The following is a 23,640-nucleotide window of genomic DNA, read 5'->3' on the forward strand; positions in this document are numbered from 1 at the left end:
CTGTTCCCAATCAAGGCTCCTCACAAAGTGGCCTCACCAGAGGCACCTTCCACCTGAAAAGGGAACAAGCGGCCTGCCTCACTTCAAATTGTGGCCAACAACTAAACTTTAAAAGCCACCTTTCTGCTCATAACAAGCGAAGGGAGGGGGACAGAAGGACTCCAGAGGTAACCAGAGACTAAGAGAAGAACTTGTTTTAGAATCACTCTACTCCATCAAGATGAAGACAGCTTATTAGCAGGTTGGAGGCCAAGAATTTCATTTTCTGGGTTTTCCACTCATAGCGCTGAAATGAAGTTTCTTTTTTAAACAAATATACTTAACTTTGAAAAACAGATGATCTAAAAAGCAATATAAAGTATATCATAAAATAGAAGGTATTTAAATAAAGAAGAAAATGTGTGGGCCTCTAGATCGCAGCAGATGGGGAAAGCCTGCTCTAAACAAACAGAGCCGCCTGCCTTTCTTCTCCTGTGCCTGCATTTTACATCTATACCACTTTCACACTTTTTCTTTCACCTGTAATGTTATCTTTTCATTCTCCCTTCACCCAATTTCTGTCTACTAAAATAGGAAGATACAATCAAATGTCAGTTCCTTTACAAAATTTTCCAGGACTCCCCAAGCTCCCTTCGTCAGGCCAACACTCTCTTGCAGGTAGTCCAACTGCATCTTGTAGTTCTGCTATTTCTTTAAAAAACTTATCTCTTCAAGTAGATGGAATGCTCCCTGAGGGCAGAGAATGTCTATGGGCATCACAGAGAACATAACTCTTGTTTGCCACAAGCCGCAAACTATACAGAAAACCCATGTTTAATTAAACTGAATTCCTAAACAATCTGTTCAGAAGATGCAACAAAGTCAGCACTCAGGATCCTACCTTCACCTACAAACAGCCACTGAGCACAGGACAGGGGTGGATTATTAAAGGGAAAGTGCCTCCCTCTTTGGGGGCAGAAAGGTTAATGTGCCATTGAAAGCCAAAACAATCTGACTTTTCTCTTAAACCATAAGGCATTTGTCCACACTAAATCTACAGGCTTCTAGTATGTCAATAATGTGGGAGTCCAAAATTTACTAACAGCAGCAGTAATGTCTGAAAAGCAGATCATTCATTGTGCCACTTATAATTTATTTATTTGGAACTACTATGTCTTATTTCAGAAATATCTAATGAAACACATAAACATATATACCACAAGATAAACTGGCATATCTAAAAGGAGAAAGAGAAAAATGGGACAAAAGAAAAGTAAACGTAGGAAATACAAAGTTTCCTGGGAGTAAGCCTCAGTTGATGTGCCAAATTAATAAAATTCTCCACTCTTGCTAGAGGTAGGTCAGGGGTTTGGCTCTAACACTTCTGGCAGCCAACAAACACAAGATAAGCCAATCATGATTCAGCATCCTTTTGATAAAAACAAAGGGCACTCAGTGAACTCTCCCTCCCTTGGTCCTTATCAAGAGAATACTATCTAAGGTAACAAAGTCCTCAATGACATCCTGCAGTTGATCTGTCAAAACATTTTGGAAGACCATCCTTCATACTAATCCTCACAGGCAAATGCCAGCACACGCATCAGTAAATACAAAATGACAGAGAAGAAGGTGATCAGGGCAACCGAGGTACACTGCTCCCTGCAGGTCTAGATCTATCAGAAACAGATTTTATTCTATCTAGACTAAATCTAAAATCCAGAGGTTTCAGGCATCCAACTCTCTTTGAAATTATAAACAAAACTTGATGCTCATCTCCATTTTTCTGGGGGATATGTCTATAGTTTCATAACATCTTCAAAGAGAAGCATGACTTAAGAAAAGTTAAGAACCACTGATCTAAAGAACCAGACTGTATATATCCTTCAGGCAACCCTTCGTAAGCAGTTTTTCTTCTGAGCTTCTAAGTGCTAAGCCTCAAGACTATAGCTTCTGACAAGCATCTGAAGTATAGCTTCTCTCTGAAGTTATGTGTAGAACTCTAAGCTTAAACCACTGGCCAAATTGTGTGTTAGTTGTATGATACAATGATACATGACTTTGAATACAGTAATGCCCATAAGCATACAGAGTACATAACAATTATTTCTCCACATAGTTTCAGCCGTGAACATTGAAAAAAGTGCCTCAAAGGATCAGTGGTATTTCTTCTAGTTAATATAAAAAGTTTAAAAACAAAAAACACCTTTTGCCTGTGAATAAAAATTACAGATAAGTGCCAAAAACAATTTTCCTAGATAAACAGTATTTTATAATCTTAACCTTTCCACATTCGTTGATACAATCTACACTTTTTTTTTTCCTTTTTGTTGCTTTAATTTGCATTATACAGCAAAACAGTCATTGCCTTGACTTTAGACACACACACAGAGTCAACCATCTACCCATAGTATGGTGGTCAGAATGTCTCAAGGGCCCAAGGGCATCAAGTGAGGAAGCCGGCCCATAGCAACTCTAAAAAAAAAAAAAAATGGCTCATTACGATAGCATCCATCTAGAAGCCACAGCCATTCTGGGTCTGGTCCTCAGTATAACAGGTCCAGAGACATAGCTTTGTCAAAAATAAATAGTGAATAGACTCAAGAGAACTAACTCATGTTAACTTAACTCATAAGAGGCTAAAGTACAAATCAGAATACCAATTTACCAATTAATCATAAAGAATATTCCTTTTTACTCATCAGAAAATTTTCACCTGAAGTCTGGATGCTACTTCCCCAATGCTGCTGCTGCTGCTAAGTCGCTTCAGTCATGTCCGACTCTGTGCGACCCCATAGACTCCTCCCCATAGGCTCCTCCGTCCATGGGATTTTCCAGGCAAGAGTACTGGAGTGGGGTGCCATTGCCTTCTCCGTCCCTAATGCTAGGATACCTGAAATTCTAAATAAATAATTGGTTCACCAAAAGTTCAAACAAGCAGTGCTAGAGAGTTTGGTAGATACCTAATGAATTATCTATTTCCAATATACTACTTTCTAGTGATCAAAGTTGTGGCTTTCATGGGTAGAGTCTCTTTCCTTCTGTTGAATACTGTTGCCCCAATACTGCGGACTTCTTGGTCTCTAAGCCTTCTTCTTCCACATCCTTCTACCCATCAAGTATTTTTCTAGATAGGCTATTAAATAACTGATGAAGGTGAACCTCACATGCATTATTATCCATAGTTTTCAGACTAAAAACTCCCAGATAAAGTTGCTTAAGCAAACTTGCCCGAGGTCACAGACAGTTTAAAGCAGAGCGCAGACTGAAAACCTATACATTTAACCTTGCAGTAAATACAGCTTCAGGGTGTCTTTCCCAGGGCCTCTGACCTCCCAATTTGATTAAAATGACAATGTTCCAATAAGACCCTAACTATAATCACAGTTCAGTTCAGTTCAGTCGCTCAGTCTGTCCGACTCTGCGACCCCATGAATCGCAGCACGCCAGGCCTCCCTGTACATCACCAACTCCCGGATAACCGCAAGCACACCATAACTATAATTTCTGGTATACAAGTCTATCTCTCTTACCAAATTGAAACTCTTTGAGGAAAGGAATTGTATCTCATTCATCAGTGTATCCCTAATGTGATATCTATTTACCTAGGTAAATATGCAAATAAATTTGTCCACTGGTTTAATATAAAGATTATCAAACTGAAGGCCTTGAATAAGCCATGCAGTCTTAGGAAAGTCACAGCTTCTCCTGCCATCGGTAAACATATCATCTAAAAAACAGAATGAAACAGATATACAAGGTGGCTGAGGTTCTTTCCATATCTAAAAGCACTACCATTGAAGACGGGTCCTGATTTTTAGCAGCCTATCTTATTAGTCTGAATTATTATAAATAAATTAAATTCCTCATTTATCTTCCATACTACACTACCGACAACACATAGTTATATACACAGAGTTCAGAAAAAGCTTCCTCTTTTCTGATAGGTGATAACCATCATCTGTACCAAAATCAAACAGTGGCACCCTCCTCTGGTGAATATTAAAGGAGTTAAACCACACAAAAGACAAGATTTAGATGGTGGGATTTTCTTTGAATGAAAGAAAAAGCAAAAGAGAAGCTACCTAATATTATTTGCCATCACATTCCGAATAGCAATTAAATAGCTCCTTTTTATAAGTTTATTTTGTCCTAAAACAAAGCCAAAATGAATGAACTGGCTACAGTCTGTACAATGTCATACAGAGAACAATTATTCTACTTTTCAGTGTACTGATAATACTTATTATTTTGCAAACAGCAAACTTTTTAATGTAAGGCACAATGAAACTCATTTCATAGTCTGGCTAACGATGATCTCCTTTATTATTTAAAAATTTAATAAAAAGCCTTATACAGGTAAAATACTTCCAATTAAATAGAAGCATTTATTATGGCCCTTTTCTGACTGATACATCTACCAGAATACTGAATTTTTCAACCTGAAATCTGTTGGAGTCTTCAACACATAAGTTTTAGAATATCGACTTGGAAGAAAAGTTTAAAACACCCCATTTACTTACATGTTCAAACATAACAATCCAGCACACCCAGACAAGCACAGCCCAGAGTTTCACAACATTAATACTACATCCAGACCTTTAAATTAATAAAAACTGTACTTTCTAAGACAAGAATCAGACCTGCCAACAATTTTCATGTAAAAGTATGTAATAAACATAATCTTTATTAAATGATTTATAAGAATCGAGGAACAGTGGAAACCTACATTACCATATGTAAAATAGATAGCCAATGGGAATTTGCTGTATGACTCAGGGAACTCCAACCAGGGCTCTGTAACTACCTAGAGGGGTGGGATGGGGAGGTAGGTGGGAGGGAGGCTCAAGAAGGAGGGGACATATGTATACCTATGGCTGATTCATGTTGACGTTTGGCAGAAACCAACACAATACTGTAAATCGATTATTCTTCAATTAAAACAAATAAATGTAAAACATTTTTTTTAAAGACATAAAATGAAAATATAGACATTCTGACTCAAACCAGGAAACAAATCAGTCATGATATTGGCAACCTCCTCCTTCAGATATGTTTTTACCCAAGTACACAGTGGCCCTTCCCTCAATTAACTTCACATCTTGGCCCTTAGTTAACTCCACACCTTTCACCCACTCAAAGGAAAAGAACCCCAAGCTATATAAGAGGCTACAAAATTACAATCCGTCAGAAAACTTCGTTTTGAAACACAGAACACAGAAAGGCTAGGGTGGATGAAAAATCGCAAAAATTTATTTCAGTTCTACCAAATAAACTTTCCAACTATTAGTAAGTTGTCATTCCTGGCAAAGTTGGTTCTACCAGGCAGTTAGATGCAGTATGTTGTAAAGATTAGCAGAGTGGTGGCTGAAGTGACTTGGTACCAAAAGAGACAACCAGTTGAGAGCTCTCTCAGTGTTCACCAAAAACAAAGAACAAGCTTGAAAGAGAATTCCCGCTACAGCCCACCCAGAGACCATAAAATGAGGGGAGGGTTGGATGGGAGTATGGGGTGGAGGGGAGTGATGAAGAAGGGGTGGCAAAGGTGGGGGGAGGGGCGGGGATATGAGTAAGAAAGTACGCTTAAAAAAGAAAGTGTGCAGCAATGAAACACCATTCCAAACTGCCAGATTTAGAGATGGGGTGGCTGAACCACGTTTACCACTCACTTCGCCTGGGCCCATGCCCAAGGACCAATGCCAATTCTCGCTCCGACCTCCAGGAAATCTGAGCCCCGGCAAGCAATCAGGATGCCGCAGAAATGCTGGAAAAGGACCTGAACCTCTAACGTCATCTCTCGCTCCCGCATGAACGCCCGAATAAAAGAATTTAGAAGCAAGGAGACGTCTCCGTCCCACGCCGGCTAGGGGAATTTCGCAGAGATGAAATCTGGGCATCGCTACCTCTGCGGGCTTTGCCACCTCTTCTAAAGCCAGAGGGACCTCGGTCCCGCGCCTCGATCCAGCTAAAAGCGGCCCGCCAGCTAAGCGCCGCTGTCAAGTGGCCGGATTGCACATGCAAAGTTAATGGAATTGGGAAGGAGCCCAGCGCTGCCCCTTCGGGTTACTCCTCTGGGAGAAGAACATGGAAAGGAATCACAGCTTCCTCCATCCTCACTAAGCACTCACTGACTCGTATCTGCAGATGTTATCTTTTTCCTAACAAGAATCAAAGATACTTTATTCCTTCTTTGTGCCTAGTTCGGGTTCCAACCCATAACAGGGCGCTGAGGCCCTGGACCAAAGTTAGACAGTAGAAACCATTAACTCTCCCAGGAAAACTAGCACAGTCATTTGCTGCGTTCTGGCCTTGAAAAACTTCATAAATTATGAGGCACGAAATAGGTTATAGATGACCCTCCCTCCCTCGCATAGGACCCTCTGTACAAAAGGTCTGGATCCGGAAGTGTTTTTGACAACTTGGTCATATTTGGAACCAGTGGCTCGGTCCAACCCACCACCAGGTAGGTCATCACCACGCCCCTCGCACCCAGTCCTACCGGCTGCGCACACAACGTCCTGTAGTTCACACACACACACACACACACACACACACACACACACTCAAAGTCTCAGAGAATTCCTACCTCGCCCCCGTGCCCGTCGAAGATCCCGAAGATAGAGGGGTGCGTCTTGTTGGCTAGGTCCGTAAGAACTTCGAAACGGTCCTCCATGTGGTCTCTCCGACCCTGGATGGAATACACCGCCACATTGTGGCTCTTGAACTCCCAGGTCTTGGAGAACTCAGCCTCCAGCACGTCGAGCCCCCCTAGTCGATCGTTCTGCATGATCTCGGCCACCTTGCCCTTCACCATCTTCACGGCGTCCCGGCTGGATTTGACGATAGTCTTCACCTCGTCCGTGTGGAAGAAGTAACTCCACAGCGCCAGGCTGATGCACAGCAGGAACAGCGTCTCGGGTCTCAGCAAGAAGTAGCGCATGATGCGACCCAGGAGAGATAGCAAAGTCATTGTATCCTCTATCATTTATTATCGCTAGAGCCCTAACCACCAGCAGCGACGCGCGCCCCGAAGGCTGGCTGGGTCCCGGAGCACTGCGGGGACAGCCCGCGGGGAGGGAGGCGGAGCAGCAGCCGAGGGTAGGCGGGGGGAGGAGGCTCACGGAGCCGGGCGGGAGGCAAACGATCCGGCAGCTCCGAGCCGGTCCGACGAACAGAGGCAGTTTCCCTTTTGTCTCCCGGCCTCGGCGGCCCGGAGGCTAGCGCCCTGCGTACCGGCGCCGGTGCCCGCCGCCAGCTACCCCTCCCTACGCCCCTTTGTGAGGCGGCGGCTGCGGCGGCCGAGACGCCAGCGGTGGCAGAGCAGCCGCGGGTGCCGGGGCTGGACGAGAGAAATCAAGTTTAAGTTGAACCGGGCGGGTCTGCGGCGGTGGGCTGGAGAGTTTCTGGGCGCCGGCGCCCGCGCGGCCCCTCGGCTGGGGCCCCTCGCCCCTCCCGGGAGCGATCTGCAGGTGAGGAAGCGCGAGGCACGAGAGCCCCGCAGGCGAGGGATGCACGTCCCCTTGGTCGCCGCCGCAGGGGAGCGCACAGCGGGCCAATCGCTCCGAGTCCTTCAGACAAGCCGGAGGGGCCTCAGAGAATAAAACTTTAGCGGGAGCCTGGGCAGAGGCGGGGATACCTGGAGCCGGGGACGCAGCAAGAACGGCGCGGAGCCGCAGGCGGCCGGCCGGGCTCTGCCTGCCTCTCCCCAGCACCTCCCAGCTGCGCTCGGCTCGGCTCGCGCGCTCCCTCCTCGCGCCGCCGCTCGCGCTCGCCCCGCCCCGCGCGCGCTCGCCCCGCCCCGCCTCGCTCCGCCCCCTGAGCCGGGACTAAAGGCCTGGAGGTGCTCGCGCCGAGCTGTCAAAGGCCGAGGCCGCTCAGCCTGGCGCGCTTGCAGCTGCGGGAGGTCCGGACGAACCGAAGGGGAGGGAAGGGGTGCGTCTGCAACGGAGCTCGAGTGGATGGTCTTGTGTGCCTCCTGTGCGAGCTCTCAGGACAACATAAAACTGACCCTGGTGGTCTGATCGGTGGTTTTCTGGGAGCCACGGCTACCGGCTGGAAAGCAGAGGGTAGCACTTGAGCGTCCCCCCCTCTGGCTGGAGGCATGGTAGTGCGGTCTCCGCATTGCCAGGCATAAGGCAAGCGAGAAGGGACGCACTTCTTGCTCGCAAAGCAAGGCAGAGAGGCTCGGACCCTTGGTTTTCTGTGACAGAGGCCTACCAGGATCTCCCGAGAGTCTGAGAGAGATCGTCCGACCTAAAAGGCTTCTCTCGACGAGAAAAGATCGAAAACAGCAAGATATGAGGATTCAGGGCCACGTGGGAGTACGTTCTGATAATAACCTAGGGAGGGTTAAGGATGGGCTGGCCCCTCTGCGAGCCGCAGCCCCTGGAGTGGGGACTTAGCCATGAAGGCCTTTCCGGGGTCGCAACCCTTCCACAAAAAGACACAGAGTCAGCTAGAATACGGAAACAAGGGAGCCTGAAAAGAAAATATTGTGTTGCTACCCCTGTCCAGGAAGACGAGTGCTGATCTGCAGCTTCCAGTCCGCTGGAGAATAGAAGCTGTCTTATTCCCAACCCAGCCAGAGGCTGTCTCCGAAAGCACTCCTGACTTAGAGTGATCCCGACTACGTTTTAAAAAAATAAAAGGAGTAAAACACAGGAGGAAAATACACCAAAATGTTAACGATGATTAACTACAGTAATAAATTGTATGTGGTTTTCGTTTTCTGATTTGAACTTGTGTCTGCTTTCTACAACTTTTCCAACGATTTTACAAATGGCATAGATTGCCATCTTAACCCGAAAAAAAAGGAAACTTTGACATTTCAATGACATATACAACATGATCTCAATTATATACATATGCATAGAAAAGGAAGGAAATGAGAAGAATTGTTAACATTGTTCTATTTTTGACAGCTCAGATTTGGTCTCCTGTTCTAATTTGCACTTTATGGTATTTTCCACATGATAAATAGAGAAAATAAGCAGTTTAGAAATGAATGAGATCATTCTGTTCAAAAGTCATAAATCGAAAGTCATGAAATTCGAAAATGAGATAATGAATTCAAAAGCCTTCAGGAACTCTAAAGCAAAGGTAATACATTAGTGTTATAATGCAAATAAGTTTATAATATTTCTTGCTGTAAATTAGCAAATGGATTTAGTGTGCACTATCAGTCTCTCTGTACATGAATCTATTTCTCTGTGGCAAAGGCAACTTGCAGGTAAGTTGATCAAGACTTCAAAACTACAAGCCAAACCAGGTACCAGGGAAAAAAATTCCAAACCTAGGAGTCCATCCAACCTGTCCATAACACTACTACATTGATGACAGCAGCAGACATTCATGGGAGGCATACCTAAACAAAGAAGAGAAACGACTGCACTGGTCTCTCTGGAGGTTAAATAGCAAAAGGAGGATTTGACTTGATTACAAATGTAGATATCCTGCAGGTTCTGTGGAGGTTTTTCATGACATTTACATCTAAGTAGTTCTTGTGTGCATTCATTTGTGTGTAAATCAATAAAGTGATTTTTCAAGTGGACCCTAAAGGCATTTTCTTATTTCTATTAAGAAATTAATCTAGTTTACAGGGTGATTTTTTAAATGCCCTAAGTAAGCTTTTTGTTAATTTACTGTGAATTTTTTAATTTTTATAAAACCATTGTTTATTGTATGACAGATCTGAGAAACTTTATGAAATTATATTTGAAATTTATGTCTTTTAAAAATTTTTATTGGTATATAGCTGATAAGTCGGAGAAGGCGATGGCACCCCACGCCAGTACTCTTGCCTGGAAAATCCCATGGACGGAGGGGCCTGGTGGGCTGCAATCCACAGGGTCACTAGGAGTCGGACACGACTGAGCGACTTCACTTTATTTTTTCACTTTCATGCATTGGAGAAGGAAATGGCAACCCACTCCAGTGCTCTTGCCTCGAGAATCCCAGGGACAGGGAAGCCTGGTGGGCTTCGGTCTATGAGGTCACACAGAGTCGAACACGACTGAAGCGACTTAGCAGCAGCAGCAGCAGCAGCTGATAAGTTGCGTTAGTTTCAGGTGTACAACAAATTGAATCAGTTATATGTATACATCTATCCACTCTTTTTAAGATTCTTCTCTCATATAGGTTGTTACAGAGTATTGAGTAGAGTTCCCTGTGCTATACAGTGGGTCTTTTTTAGTTATCTATTTTATATATAGTGGTTGGGAAGATCCCCTGGAGGAAGGCATGGCATCACCCTCCAGTATTCTAGCCTGGAGAATCCCCATGGACAGAGGAGCCTGGGGGGCTACAGTCCGTAGGGTCACAAAGAGTCGGATACAACTGAGCGACTAAGCACACATGGTGTGTATATATCTACCCCAATCCCTCAATTTATCCCTTCCCCTGTGAATTTTAATATATATGAAAAATAAATAAGATCTTTCTCTAGTGACAAACTTTAGCTTATTACTTGAGATTATAAAGGTTTTTAATGTGCATCAACTTATTGCCATTCTCATAACAATTCTATGAAGAAGATAGAACAGCTACTATCTCTGTTTATAAATACAAGGAAGGTGAGGCACAAAGATACTAAATAAATGTCACAATTCAGCAAATATGAAACTGGAAACTCAAACTCACTTCTTCTGACCACCAATTCAGTACCCTAACATCCATTGATTGCTCAATGACACTGAGATGATAAGTCTAATTTTTATACTTCTCTATATTGTCAAGATTGCCAGGAGAAATATCAATAACCTCAGATATGCAGATGACACCACCCTTATGGCAGAAAGTGAAGAGGAACTAAAAAGCCTCTTGATGAAAGTGAAAGTGGAGAGTGAAAAAGTTGGCTTAAAGCTCAACATTCAGAAAACCAAGATCATGGCATCCGGTCCCATCACTTCATGGGAAATAGATGGGGAAACAGTGGAAACAGTGTCAGACTTTATTTTTCTGGACTCCAAAATCACTGCAGATGGTGACTGTAGCCATGAAATTAAAAACGCTTACTCCTTGGAAGGAAAGTCATGACCAACCTAGATAGCATATTCAAAAGCAGAGACATTACTTTGCCAACAAAGGTCCATCTAGTCAAGGCTATGGTTTTTCCTGTGGTCATGTATGGATGTGAGAGTTGGACTGTGAAGAAGGCTGAGCGCTGAAGAATTGATGCTTTTGAACTGTGGTGTTGGAGAAGACTCTTGAGAGTCCCTTGGACTGCAAGGAGATCCAACCAGTCCATTCTGAAGGAGATCAGCCCTGGGATTTCTTTGGAAGGAATGATGCTAAAGCTGAAACTCCAGTACTTTGGCCACCTCATGCGAAGAGTTGACTCATTGGAAAAGACTCTGATGCTGGGAGGGATTGGGGGCAGGAGAAGAAGGGGACGACAGAGGATGAGATGGCTGGATGGCATCACTGACTCGATGGACGTGAGTCTGAGTGAACTCCGGGAGTTGGTGATGGACAGGGAGGCCTGGCGTGCTGCGATTCATGGGGTCACAAAGAGTCGGACACAACTGAGCGACCGAACTAAACTGAACTGGGTAACATTTCTGTAGATCTCTGTTATAGAAATCTCAAAAAGAATACACAGGTTCTTTCTCCACAATTCGGACTTAAACATTCAGGATAAGCACTGCACTAAGAGTATTTACTTCACCCATCAAGAATATTTGTGGGGCAGAGCACAAGTGCAAGTGAACTGTCCTTTGTCTTAATGTAGAAGTCTCAAGATTTGTTACTAAAGTAAAATGCTATCTGAATTTCACAGAGAAGAAGAGTACCATAGAACGTACATTATACAAATACTTCACCATTAAAGTGACATAGTAATGAACAGAAAGCTAATTGCAACCTAGGCTTTCATGAGATACAATAATAGTGATAAATTGGTCCCAGGTAAATACCATTTTCAACTATGCAATTAACTCATGTCAACCTTGCAAGTTTATAAAGAACATAAAATATGGTGTATTCTCAGAGGGGGGAAAAAGAGTTGTAGCTCTTATGTTTAAGAATTCTTTAAAACAGAGCTTGATAAATCTATTTCTTAATGTGATGTTGATTCATGATGTCCTTATTTCTTTTTGTTTTTGCCACCTATTATAAAATTATAAAAATCAAATATATCAGCTAACCCTCTGAACAATGAATGTAATAGAAATTTTCTGAAATCAAATTTAAATGAAACTTTTATAGACAGAGAAATTCTCCACACATCTCAAAATTTCCCAGTTATCAGTTTGATTTGTATTCTTAAATTATTCCTGCCATATGCATATAAATATATACAGAGTATTAAGGACCTTCTTACTATTATTCCATCAATATGCATCTGTATATGTATAACCTTTTAAACTAGACATACAAAAGAGTGTGTCAGCTATAAATCTGCACTTCCCATCTACTTCTACAAGGATTAGCTCATGTGCTGCTCAGTTGCTGACCCTCAGCACCTCCTGAAAGGAGCTGGGGTGGGGGGTGACTGCCAGGACAGGAATTCAGATAGTTAGATATTTTAAGGAGCCGATTTTATGAGCCCAATTCTTGTATCTCCTCATATCTAGAAAAACACTAAAATCCTTCATGGTGATCACTGTTCCTTGTGACTAGCAGAAAACATCATGAGACTAGCAGAAACCTTCTGGAAAAAATACGGGCTTGAATGCACATATTCCCCCTTCACCAAAACCACATATATGCTGACTTTCCTCCCTATCTCTTTAGAACAGTTTCTATCTGAGCTGCTGTCTCCCAGGCGGCCATCCTCATTTTGCCCCAAATAAAACTTATTTTGCAACTCTCACATTGTGCATTTTTTTAAGTCAACAAGTGGGTGAAAATATAGTTGTGAACCACAACCATGAGTACTCTATGCATAAACCTGACCTAAAAACTGACCAAGCTTTAACCAACATAACAAGCTCTTTCCCTATCCTACCTCCCTGCCTGTCCTCCACAGGTAGCTAGCCACTAGCCCGAATTTTGTGTTTTATCATCCCCTTGTCTGTACCCCAAATAATATATTTTTTAGTTTTGCTTGGCTATGGTTTTTCCAGTGGTTATGTATGGATGTGAGAGTTGGACTGTGAAGAAAGCTGAGCGCCAAAGAATTGATGCTTTTGAACTGTGGTATTGGAGAAGACTCTTGAGAGTCGCTTGGACTGCAAGGAGATCCAACCAGTCCATTCTGGAATAGATCAGCCCTGGGATTTCTTTGGAAGGAATGATGCTAAAGCTGAAACTCCAGTACTTTGGCCACCTCATGCGAAGAGTTGACTCATTGGAAAAGACTCTGATGCTGGGAGGGATTGGGGGCAGGAGGAGAAGGGGATGACAGAGGATGAGATGGCTGGATGGCATCACTGACTCGATGGACATGAGTCTGGGTGAACTCCAGGTGTTGGTGATGGACAGGGAAGCCTGGCGTGCTGCTCTTCATGGGGTCGCAAAGAGTCGGACACGACTGAGCGACTGAACTGAACTGAACTGAAAGGGTATCTTACTTATGTACAGTCCTGTGGTACTTGTTTTTTCACTCAGTATTATATTTCTAGATCATTCCACATTATTACATATAGTTCAATCATGTCACTGCTATATAATATCCTACCATGTGACCAATCTATAATTTATGTGTTCATTTCTCTGGACATTTGAGTTCTAGTTCTTTGCTATCATGATCAATGATTTCATGAGTTATTTTGTGTTAGCTCGGTGCATATGTGCAAAAGTTTCTCTGGGGTGTATAACTAAGAATTAAACTGCTGAATAGTTGGGAATGAAAAATGTTCAACTTTACAATTTAGAGGCAAACTGTATTTGAAAATGTATTGTTCTTGGATCAAAGCACCTTAATATAAAGGACATTACTATAAATTCTATCTTAAAAGTGATTTTCAATATTGGTCCCTTCAGAAAATGGTTAACAATGATCATGACTATTAACCCATTTTAAATGTTCAAGTGCGTCTCAAACAACCTTTTTAGATGCAAAATTTAACAATACATACTCAGTTTTAGGGGCTTCCGAAGAGGCACTAGTGGTAAAAAAACCTGCCTGCCAATGCAGGAGACAAAAGATACACGGGTTCGACACCTCGGTACCTGGAGAAGGAAACGGCAACCCACTCCAGTATTTTTGCCTGGAGAATCCCATGGACAGAGGAGCCTGATGGGTGTGTGCTTTGTGGCTCAGATGGTAAAGAATCTGCCTGCAACACAGGAAACCTGGGTTCAATCCCTGGCCCAGGAAGATCCCCTGGAAAAGGTGCCCTCTACAAAATGAATCTGTTTTAGAAGTACAATTAAGAAAATAAATCCATCATTTAAATAAGTATAATAATATGTCAATCTGGACTTATAATTTTAATGTCAGGTGTTCTGTCAAATGAACCACAGTGTCAAAAGACGCCAACCATGTTTAATATCATTTTATTTCACTGGAATCCAAAAGCACAAGGTCCTTTTCTACAACTCAATTTTTTATATTAATTACAGAGACATATTACCGATACTTGTTTTCTGAAAACTTGTTTTGTACCATTGCACCAAGTCTGTTTACAAAAGCCACATTTATCCTAAGAATCCTTCATCTAATTGCCCTAGGCTTCTCTATGATAATTTTCAAAGAAGCTTCCTAAATTATAATATTAATCTAAAGCATTACCTAAATTTTTTATTCTAATTAACATATATCAACACCATAGCTGATTCCAATAGTTGAATAATCCTGCTTAAAACCATCAAATGACCTCTCACTACTTTTAGAATAAAGACAAAAGTCTTAACTATGGCTTTCTTCTCCTTCTCAGCCTTTTCCCATGCCACCGGCTCCCTCAGCCCATCTACTTCAGCACATCTGCCTTCTTACAATTCCTGTAGAGCACCCAGCTTCTTGTTGACTGGGGTCTTTTATTCATGCAGTTTCATTTAGCTGGAATGCTGGCCTTTCCCTAACCCACTCTCCCACCCACACCCTCCTAGTTAACTATTATCCCTCAGATCTAGCTCATACTTCTCTCTCTCAAGAGCCTTTCCTGACCATGTGGTCTAAGTGAGGTCTCTCCTCCTTCTCTCATGGCACCTTCAGAGTATTCATCAAAGTTGTAAATATATATGCTGGTGATTTTTAAAAATTAATGTCTGTTTTTGACATAACGGACTTTTGGTTGCGAAGGGGAGGTGGGGTTGGGGAGGAATGAGTTGGGACTTTGGGATTAGCGGATACAAACTATAGAATGAAAAAGCAACAAAGTTCTATTATATAGCCCAGTAGTACAGGGAACTATATTCAGTATCCTGTGATAAAACATAATAGAAAAGAAAATAAGAAGAATGCATATTATGTATAACCGAATCACTTTTCTGTACAGCAGAAATTAACACAATATTTTAAATCAACTATACTTGAATAAAATAAATTTTAAAAATATTAATGTCTCTTTTCCCCAATAGTCATTATAGTTTATATGCTCCACAAGGGCAGGAGATGTGTCTGCTTTGTTCTCCACTGCAACTCCAACACCTAACATGATGCCTGGCACCAATTCTATGGAAGTCAAGCTGAAACCAATGAGACTTTAGCACCAGAGTAAAAGATACAGTGACCTCAAAGGTTGTGGCATCCAAACATGAAGTGACTGCATTTAGGATTGATGTTGAAGTCATTATCCCTTTTGGGAGGAGAAAGGTGTTAGCAGACATACTTTAAGTGTAAAATATCACTCCATTGTGATTGTAAACTCTTACTGCTCAGTGAAAATATTTTTTGACAAGAATCCATGCTTGCTAGCTGAGACCTAGGGTTAGAAGTTGAAGGGAAGATCTGATTGCTATGATTATATGTTTGGATCTAATTTTGAAATGCCTGTAACCTGAAAATAGAAATATCCAAAGGTTTGGGACCTTAAAAGGGGAATGCATTCTTACTTGGGATTCATCCCTAAGATTAACAGGTGTGGTGCTCATGAGTGGTGCTGTGAGCTGAGGGGACTGGAGTAGCTTCTGCAGAAACCCCAAAGGCCACAACACAACTTGAGTTCACTGAGTGAAATCTTTGTGCAGCCTATGAGAATATGCTTCGTGCTAGGCAATCTTCCTAGAGGGTCATCAGTTGCTTTGAGCAGGAAGCCATCTAGAAAGTCTCATCAACTCAGTCGAGTCCACACTCAACTAGAAAACAGAGAACAATGCAAGGCAGCAACAGGCATATTCCACAAAGCAGTTTCCCAGTCAGCATTTTCCTGGTCGAGTACCTCTTGATTTCAGTGGTCTTGTGCAGCCACCACCACTACTTAATTCCAGAATACTTTTTATCACCACACAAGAAAACTTGCAGGCATTAGCTATCACTGTCATTTGCCCTTCCTCCAGCCCCTGTCAACGACTAATTTATTTTCTCTGTCTATATTTGCCTGTTCTGGACATTCCATAAAATGGAGTCATACAATATGTGGCCTTTTATGAATGGCTCCTTTTACTTAGCATAGCTTCAAGGTCCACCCACTTTGCAACATGCATCAGTGCTTCATTCCTATTTATGGCTGAATAATATTCCATTGTCTGTATATACCCCCATTCATCAATGCTGATGGACATTTGGCTGTTTCCACCTTTTGATATTTCTTGATTCTTAATGCTTAAGTTTTTACAATGGCATATCTCTTGAAATAATGTTTTTCAAAGATGTTTTATATAAGAAAAATTTGCATCCTCAAAACTTAATACATTTTAAACAAATTATGTAGGAGGAAAGTAATGATGCATATTCCAAATAAAATTGGTAAAATGTCAGAATCACACATAAATGCCTTGAAAAGCATGTGGAGTATCAGTAAAGGGAAGGTCCATCTGGGATATTGCCAGAACAAAACATCATAGTCACCCACAGTACATAAAGTTTATGGTAAAAAAAAAAAAAAAAAGCCTTGGCTTAGGCTCCTTAAAAGCAAAAACCTAAGACAAGGTCTCAAGTGCAAATACTTCATTTGCAGGGGTAAGGAGTGGAGTGTGTGGGGGAGTTTAAGGGAACTTTCGTCTTTATCCTCCCACTCCAGGCAGTCATTGGGCGAGAAGTGCTCCCAGAGGGCATTAACTAGAAGACAAAGTCCTAGCAGCTAGAGCAGACTGTGCAAGTCCACAGGCAAAGAATCTCAGGTGCTGGCTGCTGGAAATCAGCTAGTTGCAGGAATGGCTGGAGAGGGGTGGGCAGTCACAGACTGTATTCTACTGTTTTAGTCAAGGTTCTCCAGAGAAATAGAACTAACAAAACCAATCTATAAGGATATACAGGAAACATGAAAATGGGCTCACATGGTTATAGAGGCCAAGAAGCAGGAGGAAAGCAGGTGGTGTGAGTTCACGTTTCATTTTAGGAAATGCCTAAGCACTGACCAATAGCCATTACAGTTTTTCCCATTGAAAATAACGGCAATAGGACCTAGTTAGTGTCTGCTGCATATATCATCTAATTTTAAGGATTTGAGTACCCATGTTCAGAGGGAGAAGCCTTATTTGTATAACTAGGTGTTACACTGTTAGGTCAGATCCCGTAATGGAGAAAGAGATACCCTTGTGCAGTGTTGTCGGTGGGAAGTTCTTCACTGAAACAGCCTGAGAAGAGAATGTCTGATAAGGATGAAAGCAGAAGGGCTGTGATGCAGGTGTGGCTGGGTAGAATGTATTCCCGAAACCCCCTGTGTTGCAGCTTGCCCCTGTGCACTGAGCTACCCTTCACCAGCAAGCGTTTCACCTTGTCTTCTGCTGAAAGCGTTCTGTGGCCCACAGAAACTGGGCCCTGTCCAAACGACCATGGGAACTATATATGAAACAACTTTGTCCTCTGAATTTTTAGGACAAATCACAGAGACAGATAAAGCAATTTATCAGATACTGAGCAACTTTGTAAATCCTTAATAAACCATTTATAAAAGATCACTCCCAACAATTTACTCATACAAGAAATATCAAAGCAAAAGATATTTTTTCTATTTCCCAGGTTCTCAACCCCTTTCCCCATCTCAGAAAAAGTGAGGGCCATGACACACCCTGCCAGTTTCTGGCTTTGGGGCAGTGCTTCTCTGCCAGGCAACAGGTCCCCAGGGCTGCTAATGACATTCGGAGTTGGGGTGGAGGGGCTGGGGCTGGAGGTGGTGGAAGAGGCAGCAAGGCAGCTCTGCAGTGATTCCATACCCAGTCTGTGGCCATGAGACTGCACCTCTCTGCCAACTACCACAGAACTGACCAGGGGCCCTGTGCCGAAGTCCATGGCTGGGATTGTGCAGAGGCCAGGCTTCCCTTGAGCTGTTCTCCATGACAAAATATTAAATATTTAGGGCTACAGGAATACTAAAGACCAAGGCAGGCCCAATCCTGAGAGACTGGACTTCCCTGGCTGGTGACTTTGGCTCCAGGACTCATTGACAGCCTTGCTGAACATTCCTTGAGCTACAGGTGACCTGGGACATTTCCACCAACCCTTCTGTCTCCATCCTTGAGACTCACACCACAGGTTGACGTTCTCCTGGCTTATCTGCTTTCCTCCCCATTTTCTCTCACACAAATGTTTCCCTTAATAAAATCCTTTCACGTCAAATCTTGTTTTGGCTGATTCTCGAGGACCTAGAATAACACACTTTTGTAGTTTATCACTACTGATTTAGATTCTCTTTATCCAGAATTTCTGGCATTGCCTCAGAAATAGAAAGCTTTTAATACTCCACTTTGCATGTTCTTCAGAATATTCCTCTAGCCAGGTGGCTGCTCGTCTATGAAGTTATCTGCTACTCTTTACAGCTTGCCCTCAAAATAAGCTCTTCCAGGCTTACTTCCTCAATTTTAATTCAACTGGTTAATAATTATTCTCTAAATGCTGTCATAGTCACAAAACCTGAAAGGAAAAAATAAGCAGTTGGTTTCCTCTACACTTCCCTCTTTAAAGCAAAACAATCAAAGATACATTTCTTTCTCTGTTACATTTTTGCTCACTGAGATTTTTTAAATGTCAACAAAAAAGATACACAATGTGAGAGTTGCAAGTCAAGTTTTCTTTGGGGCAAAATGAAGACTGCAGTCCGAGAGACAACACCTCAGAGAGCTCTGAGAGATTGCGTAAAGAGTCAGGCAGGGAAAGTCACTATAGAAGGTTTTGGTAAAGAGGGAGTTCAATGGGCAATTAATTACTTTGCAAAAGGTTTTCTGCTAGTCACCAGGAGCTGATGTCACCATGAAGGGATTTAGTGATTTTTCTAGATGAAGACATGAAAGGATTGGGATCATGAAATCAGTTTCTGAAATCATCCAACTATCTAAAAGACCTGTTCCACCAGATTCTCTGGAGCACAGAGAGCCTCACTCCACCCAGAACTCCCTCAGGGAGTGTTGAAGGTCAATAGCCGCAGCAGCACAGGGTTCAATCTCCACAGAATGAATGAATGAATGCAAGTCACTCAGCCGTGTCCGACTCTTTGCCACCCCATGGACTATAGCCTGCCTGGCTTCTCTGCCCATGGAATTTTCCAGACAAGAATACTGGAGTGGGTTGCCATTGCCTTCTCCAAGGGATCTTTCTGACACAGGGATGGAACCCAGGTCTCCTGCACTGCAGGCATATTCTTTACTCTCTGAGCCACAAATGCCCATTGTTTAGTCAACAGCAATGCTCATGGCAAGTGCCAATTTGTAAACAAAAACAAAACAAAAAATACCCACTAGGTTCTAAAACACTATTAATGTGGTGTTTCTCAAATTTTATTAGGTTTAGAAACCCTTCAGGGATCCATTACTGGCCCCAGAAAAACTTACAGAGGCAAAATTTTACACAAAAACTCTAAGCTAATGGTCTTTGTAGACTAAAGGGCATTTCAGATGGCCTATTTGACCACACTGATTCAATGGACTCTGCATTAGTCAACGTCACACCAAATGTAAATATATATAACTTAAATATAACTGTAATAATCGTTTTTCACGAAATCTTCCTGTCTGAAGCAGAGAGTTTATGGAGGAGAGTACAGAAGATAATGTGGGATACAGGCTCTGGAGACCGACTGCTTGGTTTTAAACTGCATACCACCCTTCCTTAAATATACTGAGCACTCTCTCCCATCAGGGCTTTTTCACTTGTTATACCCTCTTTCTGGATACCTCTGCTTTCAAATATTCCCATGGCTCATTCCCTTACTTCTCTAAACTCATTTCTCAGTGTGATCTTATACAGAGGAGCCTACTCTCCATCACTCTCTACTCTGACTCTGCTTCATATTTCTTCATAGAACTTATCACCACCTGACATATCATCTATCTACAGTCTGTGTCCTCCTGAAAGGATATAAATCCATGTCAGCAAGGATTTTACCCACATGTGCATGCACACACACACACACACACACACACACATCAATCCAATGCTAGAACAATACCTTACATGTGGCTATCTGTGTTTAGTCACTCAGTAGTGTCCGACTCTTTGGAACCCCATGGACTGTAGACCACCAGGCTCTTTTGACCATGGGGATTCTCCATGTAAGAATACTGGAATGGGTTGCCATGCCCTCCTTCAGGGAATCTTCCCAACCCACAGATCAAACCCAGGTCTCCCACATTGCAGGCAAATTCTTTACCATCTGAGCCACCAGGGAAGCCCTTACACATGGTTGATACTCAATAAATATTAGAAAGAGCGTTTGTGTATGCAAACATTCCAAATGTATATTATTTACCATTTAGAAAATATTTATTACACATGGTTGGTGCTCAATAAATATTTGCTAAATGGTAAATAATAAACATTTTAGAATGTTTGCACAAACACAGACTACTTCTAATATAACATTCTAAATGACTTGTAATGACAAATATGCCATTCACCTTTTGATAAGAGACTTGAGTGACTTCAAAGCAAATACTCTTGTCTGCAAGCTTATGTAGTATGGAACTTATATTGACTTAGTTATCTTGGGATTCCAATAAAACTTCTTTCAGTAAATATATCTGAAGGTTCATAAATAATTATAGCTAATGCTAAAATAGTGCTTGCTGCTTCAAATGCTTCAAACGAACATATGTTCATTCCTTAAATCTTCTAACAGCCATGACATGGGTAGTTATTATCCCATTTTACAAATAAAGAAGCCTAGGCACAGAAAGTGTATAATGTATGGAAGATCATCCAGTTAACAAAAGACAGAGCTAGGGTTCAGCAGTTTGATCTGGATCCAAGCTCTTAACCACTACCTTGTACACCCTTTTTAGTATATGAAAGAGGAAAGCTGGAGTTTATGGTTGGGGGAAATCTCAATGTTTTATGTTGCTTGCACTTTCTACCTACAGTGTGAATATAGCACTGCTGTGGTTATTTAAAGTGCCCAAATTGTCTTCTTTAAAAATTCAAGGGAAAAAAAATCAAAGGTTAATTGCTCAAGCCACAGAAATCTCAAAACGTTAGTAAAGAATTATCATTGGCTACCTCTTTTCTCCCTATCATAACGAGCTTATTTATATACACATTGCACCACGTTGGATTTTCAAAATATCCTTGCAGTTCATCCAGGAATACATTTCCATAATAAAAGTAATTAGCTTGTAGAATCATTTTCTAAGAGAACGTAGCAAAATCGTTATAGCTTTGGGCATGGATAACCTCACCTGTCTAGGAATGTTTCTGAGGGAAAATCCTGGATGAACCAACCCCATGACCACAGCTTCTCCATTTCTAGTTTGAGTAGCTCTTTTCAAAATGATAAGGACTTCTCATCAGGTCCTGCTCATTGGGTTCCTTTCTGAGACATTTTTTAAAACTAGTTCCAGATGTCCAGTGAATTTGAGAAGTGGATTTACTCTGATCTATAATTTTGTACAATACATTGGAGTTTTTGCCAAGTCCACCTGGAAAAACAAGTTGACAGTACTTCCAGATTTCAAAAGCAGGTGTGAAATAAACGGACACTTACAGGGTGATGAACAGCTAAACTAAGCTCTCAGAGGACCATGATTTACCACTGAGCATCACATGTCAGGAACCTGTGCAAACTTAGGCTGTGTATTTCAAGTATGTCTGCAAATATCTGGTTGTGTATCCTGCCAATTTTGCTCCATTTTCTGGTGTAAATGACAGCTGTGCTAGTAAGTGTCTGTGGATTTGACTGAATTGCATTGCATTCTTTTTTTATACTAGTAATTTTGGATTTCAGAAAAGTGAAGGTGTTGAAAACAGTTCACAGATTCTAAATTTTTTTCATTAACATTTTTAAAGAGCAAAGGGTTTGACATTTCTCCTGAAGCAGCTGTTTTAAATCACAATTAATTGCCTTGAAATCTAGTATTGGTAATAAACAGAAGTCCTATCTCACCAATGTTCAAACCAGGAATGAGCAGAGATTCTCAATCAGATTTATTCTTAATTCCTAAAGAACTCACTAACTCTCGTGCTTTATTGACAATCCATTGACCTAACATCATTGGTTATCTCCATCTCACATTCTTTTGAGAGTAGATAGAATATAAATCCCAAACATTTTTTAAAGTTCCTTTGCAGTATAATTCTCAGTCCATGGAATAGACACTTCATCACTGGGTCTCAGCATTTCGTTTCTTCTTTCCAATCTCCAGTTTGGATTCATGAGCTTCTGGGAAATCTGAGCCTAAACTCTGCTCCTGAGATTGAGCATGTGACTTAGACTAAGCCAATCAGAACATTTCAGCCCTTTGGCCAATCAGATGCCTCAGCCAGAGTTTTTGGGAGTGTGAGCTTTGAAACTCTTGCAAATGTTTGGCTGCTTTGAAGAAAGTCAACCTGAAAAAGAAGCCAAAAATTGAAGCACAGAGTTGAGAAACTCAGGCAGCAAAAGAAGCCGGGTTACTGATAACATCAAGATAACATGTGGAGCCTGCAACTAATCCAGTTCCACGACTACCGAGCCTGTGCTCTGGAGCCGGTGAACAGCAACTACTGAGCCAACATACCACAGCTACTGAAGTCCTGGCACCTGGAACTTCTAGATCATAGTCCCTAAAGCCTGCTCTACCTCAACACTTCTCATTTTTATGATCCAGTGAATTCCTTTTCTTTAGATGTGAGTTGTGGCTTTTGTGACATGTCATTTAAAATATTTTCAGAAATAGTCCCTTGCAAGGCATCAAATGGTACACTTAAGAGACAGTTTCTTAATATTGGAGCCCTATCTTCCCCATTTTATGGAGTAGGAGGCTTTCAGCTACAACCTTAGAAAATCTTTATACAAGTGGCTTAAACAGTAAGATCCAGGACCACAATGTTGCTCGGATGTGAATGGTTCCCCCTGAAGTTATGCAATATAGTAGCTCTGACAAGTCTATTTATAATATCACATAATAAAAACTTCAGAGGTGGGCCTGATGCAAGGTTAATTAATTTAACAGCTCAACAAGATGGCCAAAGACCTAGATTCCTTCATCTTTCCATTTTGTGGCCTGAGTATGTTGGCTTGTTCCTTGTAGTCCCAAGATGGCTGACAAAGAGGAAGATTTTCTCTCAGAAGTGCCCTGCAGACTTTACTTATATGTCATTGTCCAGAACTGGGTCATCTACCTACGTAAAAGCAGGGATAAACCAGAATGGGCAAATTATAGGTTATATTTGGGGGCTCAGGAGGAATCCCACCTTCCCTATGTACATTGCCA

The 23,640-nt window shown here is 41.9% G+C and overlaps 1 protein-coding gene across 3 annotated transcripts in view; it reads right to left on the minus strand.

Annotated features, from left to right (window-relative positions):
* PPM1L (protein phosphatase, Mg2+/Mn2+ dependent 1L) overlaps nucleotides 1-8,001 on the minus strand; it is a 332,129-nt gene extending 324,128 nt beyond the window's left edge. Inside the window, exon 1 of one of the 3 annotated variants that reach the window (XM_070373943.1) lies at nucleotides 6,563-8,001. In XM_070373943.1, coding sequence (XP_070230044.1) covers nucleotides 6,563-6,961 — 399 coding nt within the window. In that variant the 5' untranslated portion in view covers nucleotides 6,962-8,001. The remainder of the gene's footprint in view (nucleotides 1-6,562) is intronic. The other 2 variants (XM_070373950.1, XM_070373999.1) reach the window with 2 other exon arrangements.
* Between the last annotated feature and the right edge of the window lie 15,639 nt (nucleotides 8,002-23,640).

Source organism: Bos mutus, chromosome 1 (genome assembly GCF_027580195.1).
Source record: "Bos mutus isolate GX-2022 chromosome 1, NWIPB_WYAK_1.1, whole genome shotgun sequence".
NCBI classification, from domain to species: Eukaryota; Metazoa; Chordata; class Mammalia; order Artiodactyla; family Bovidae; genus Bos; species Bos mutus.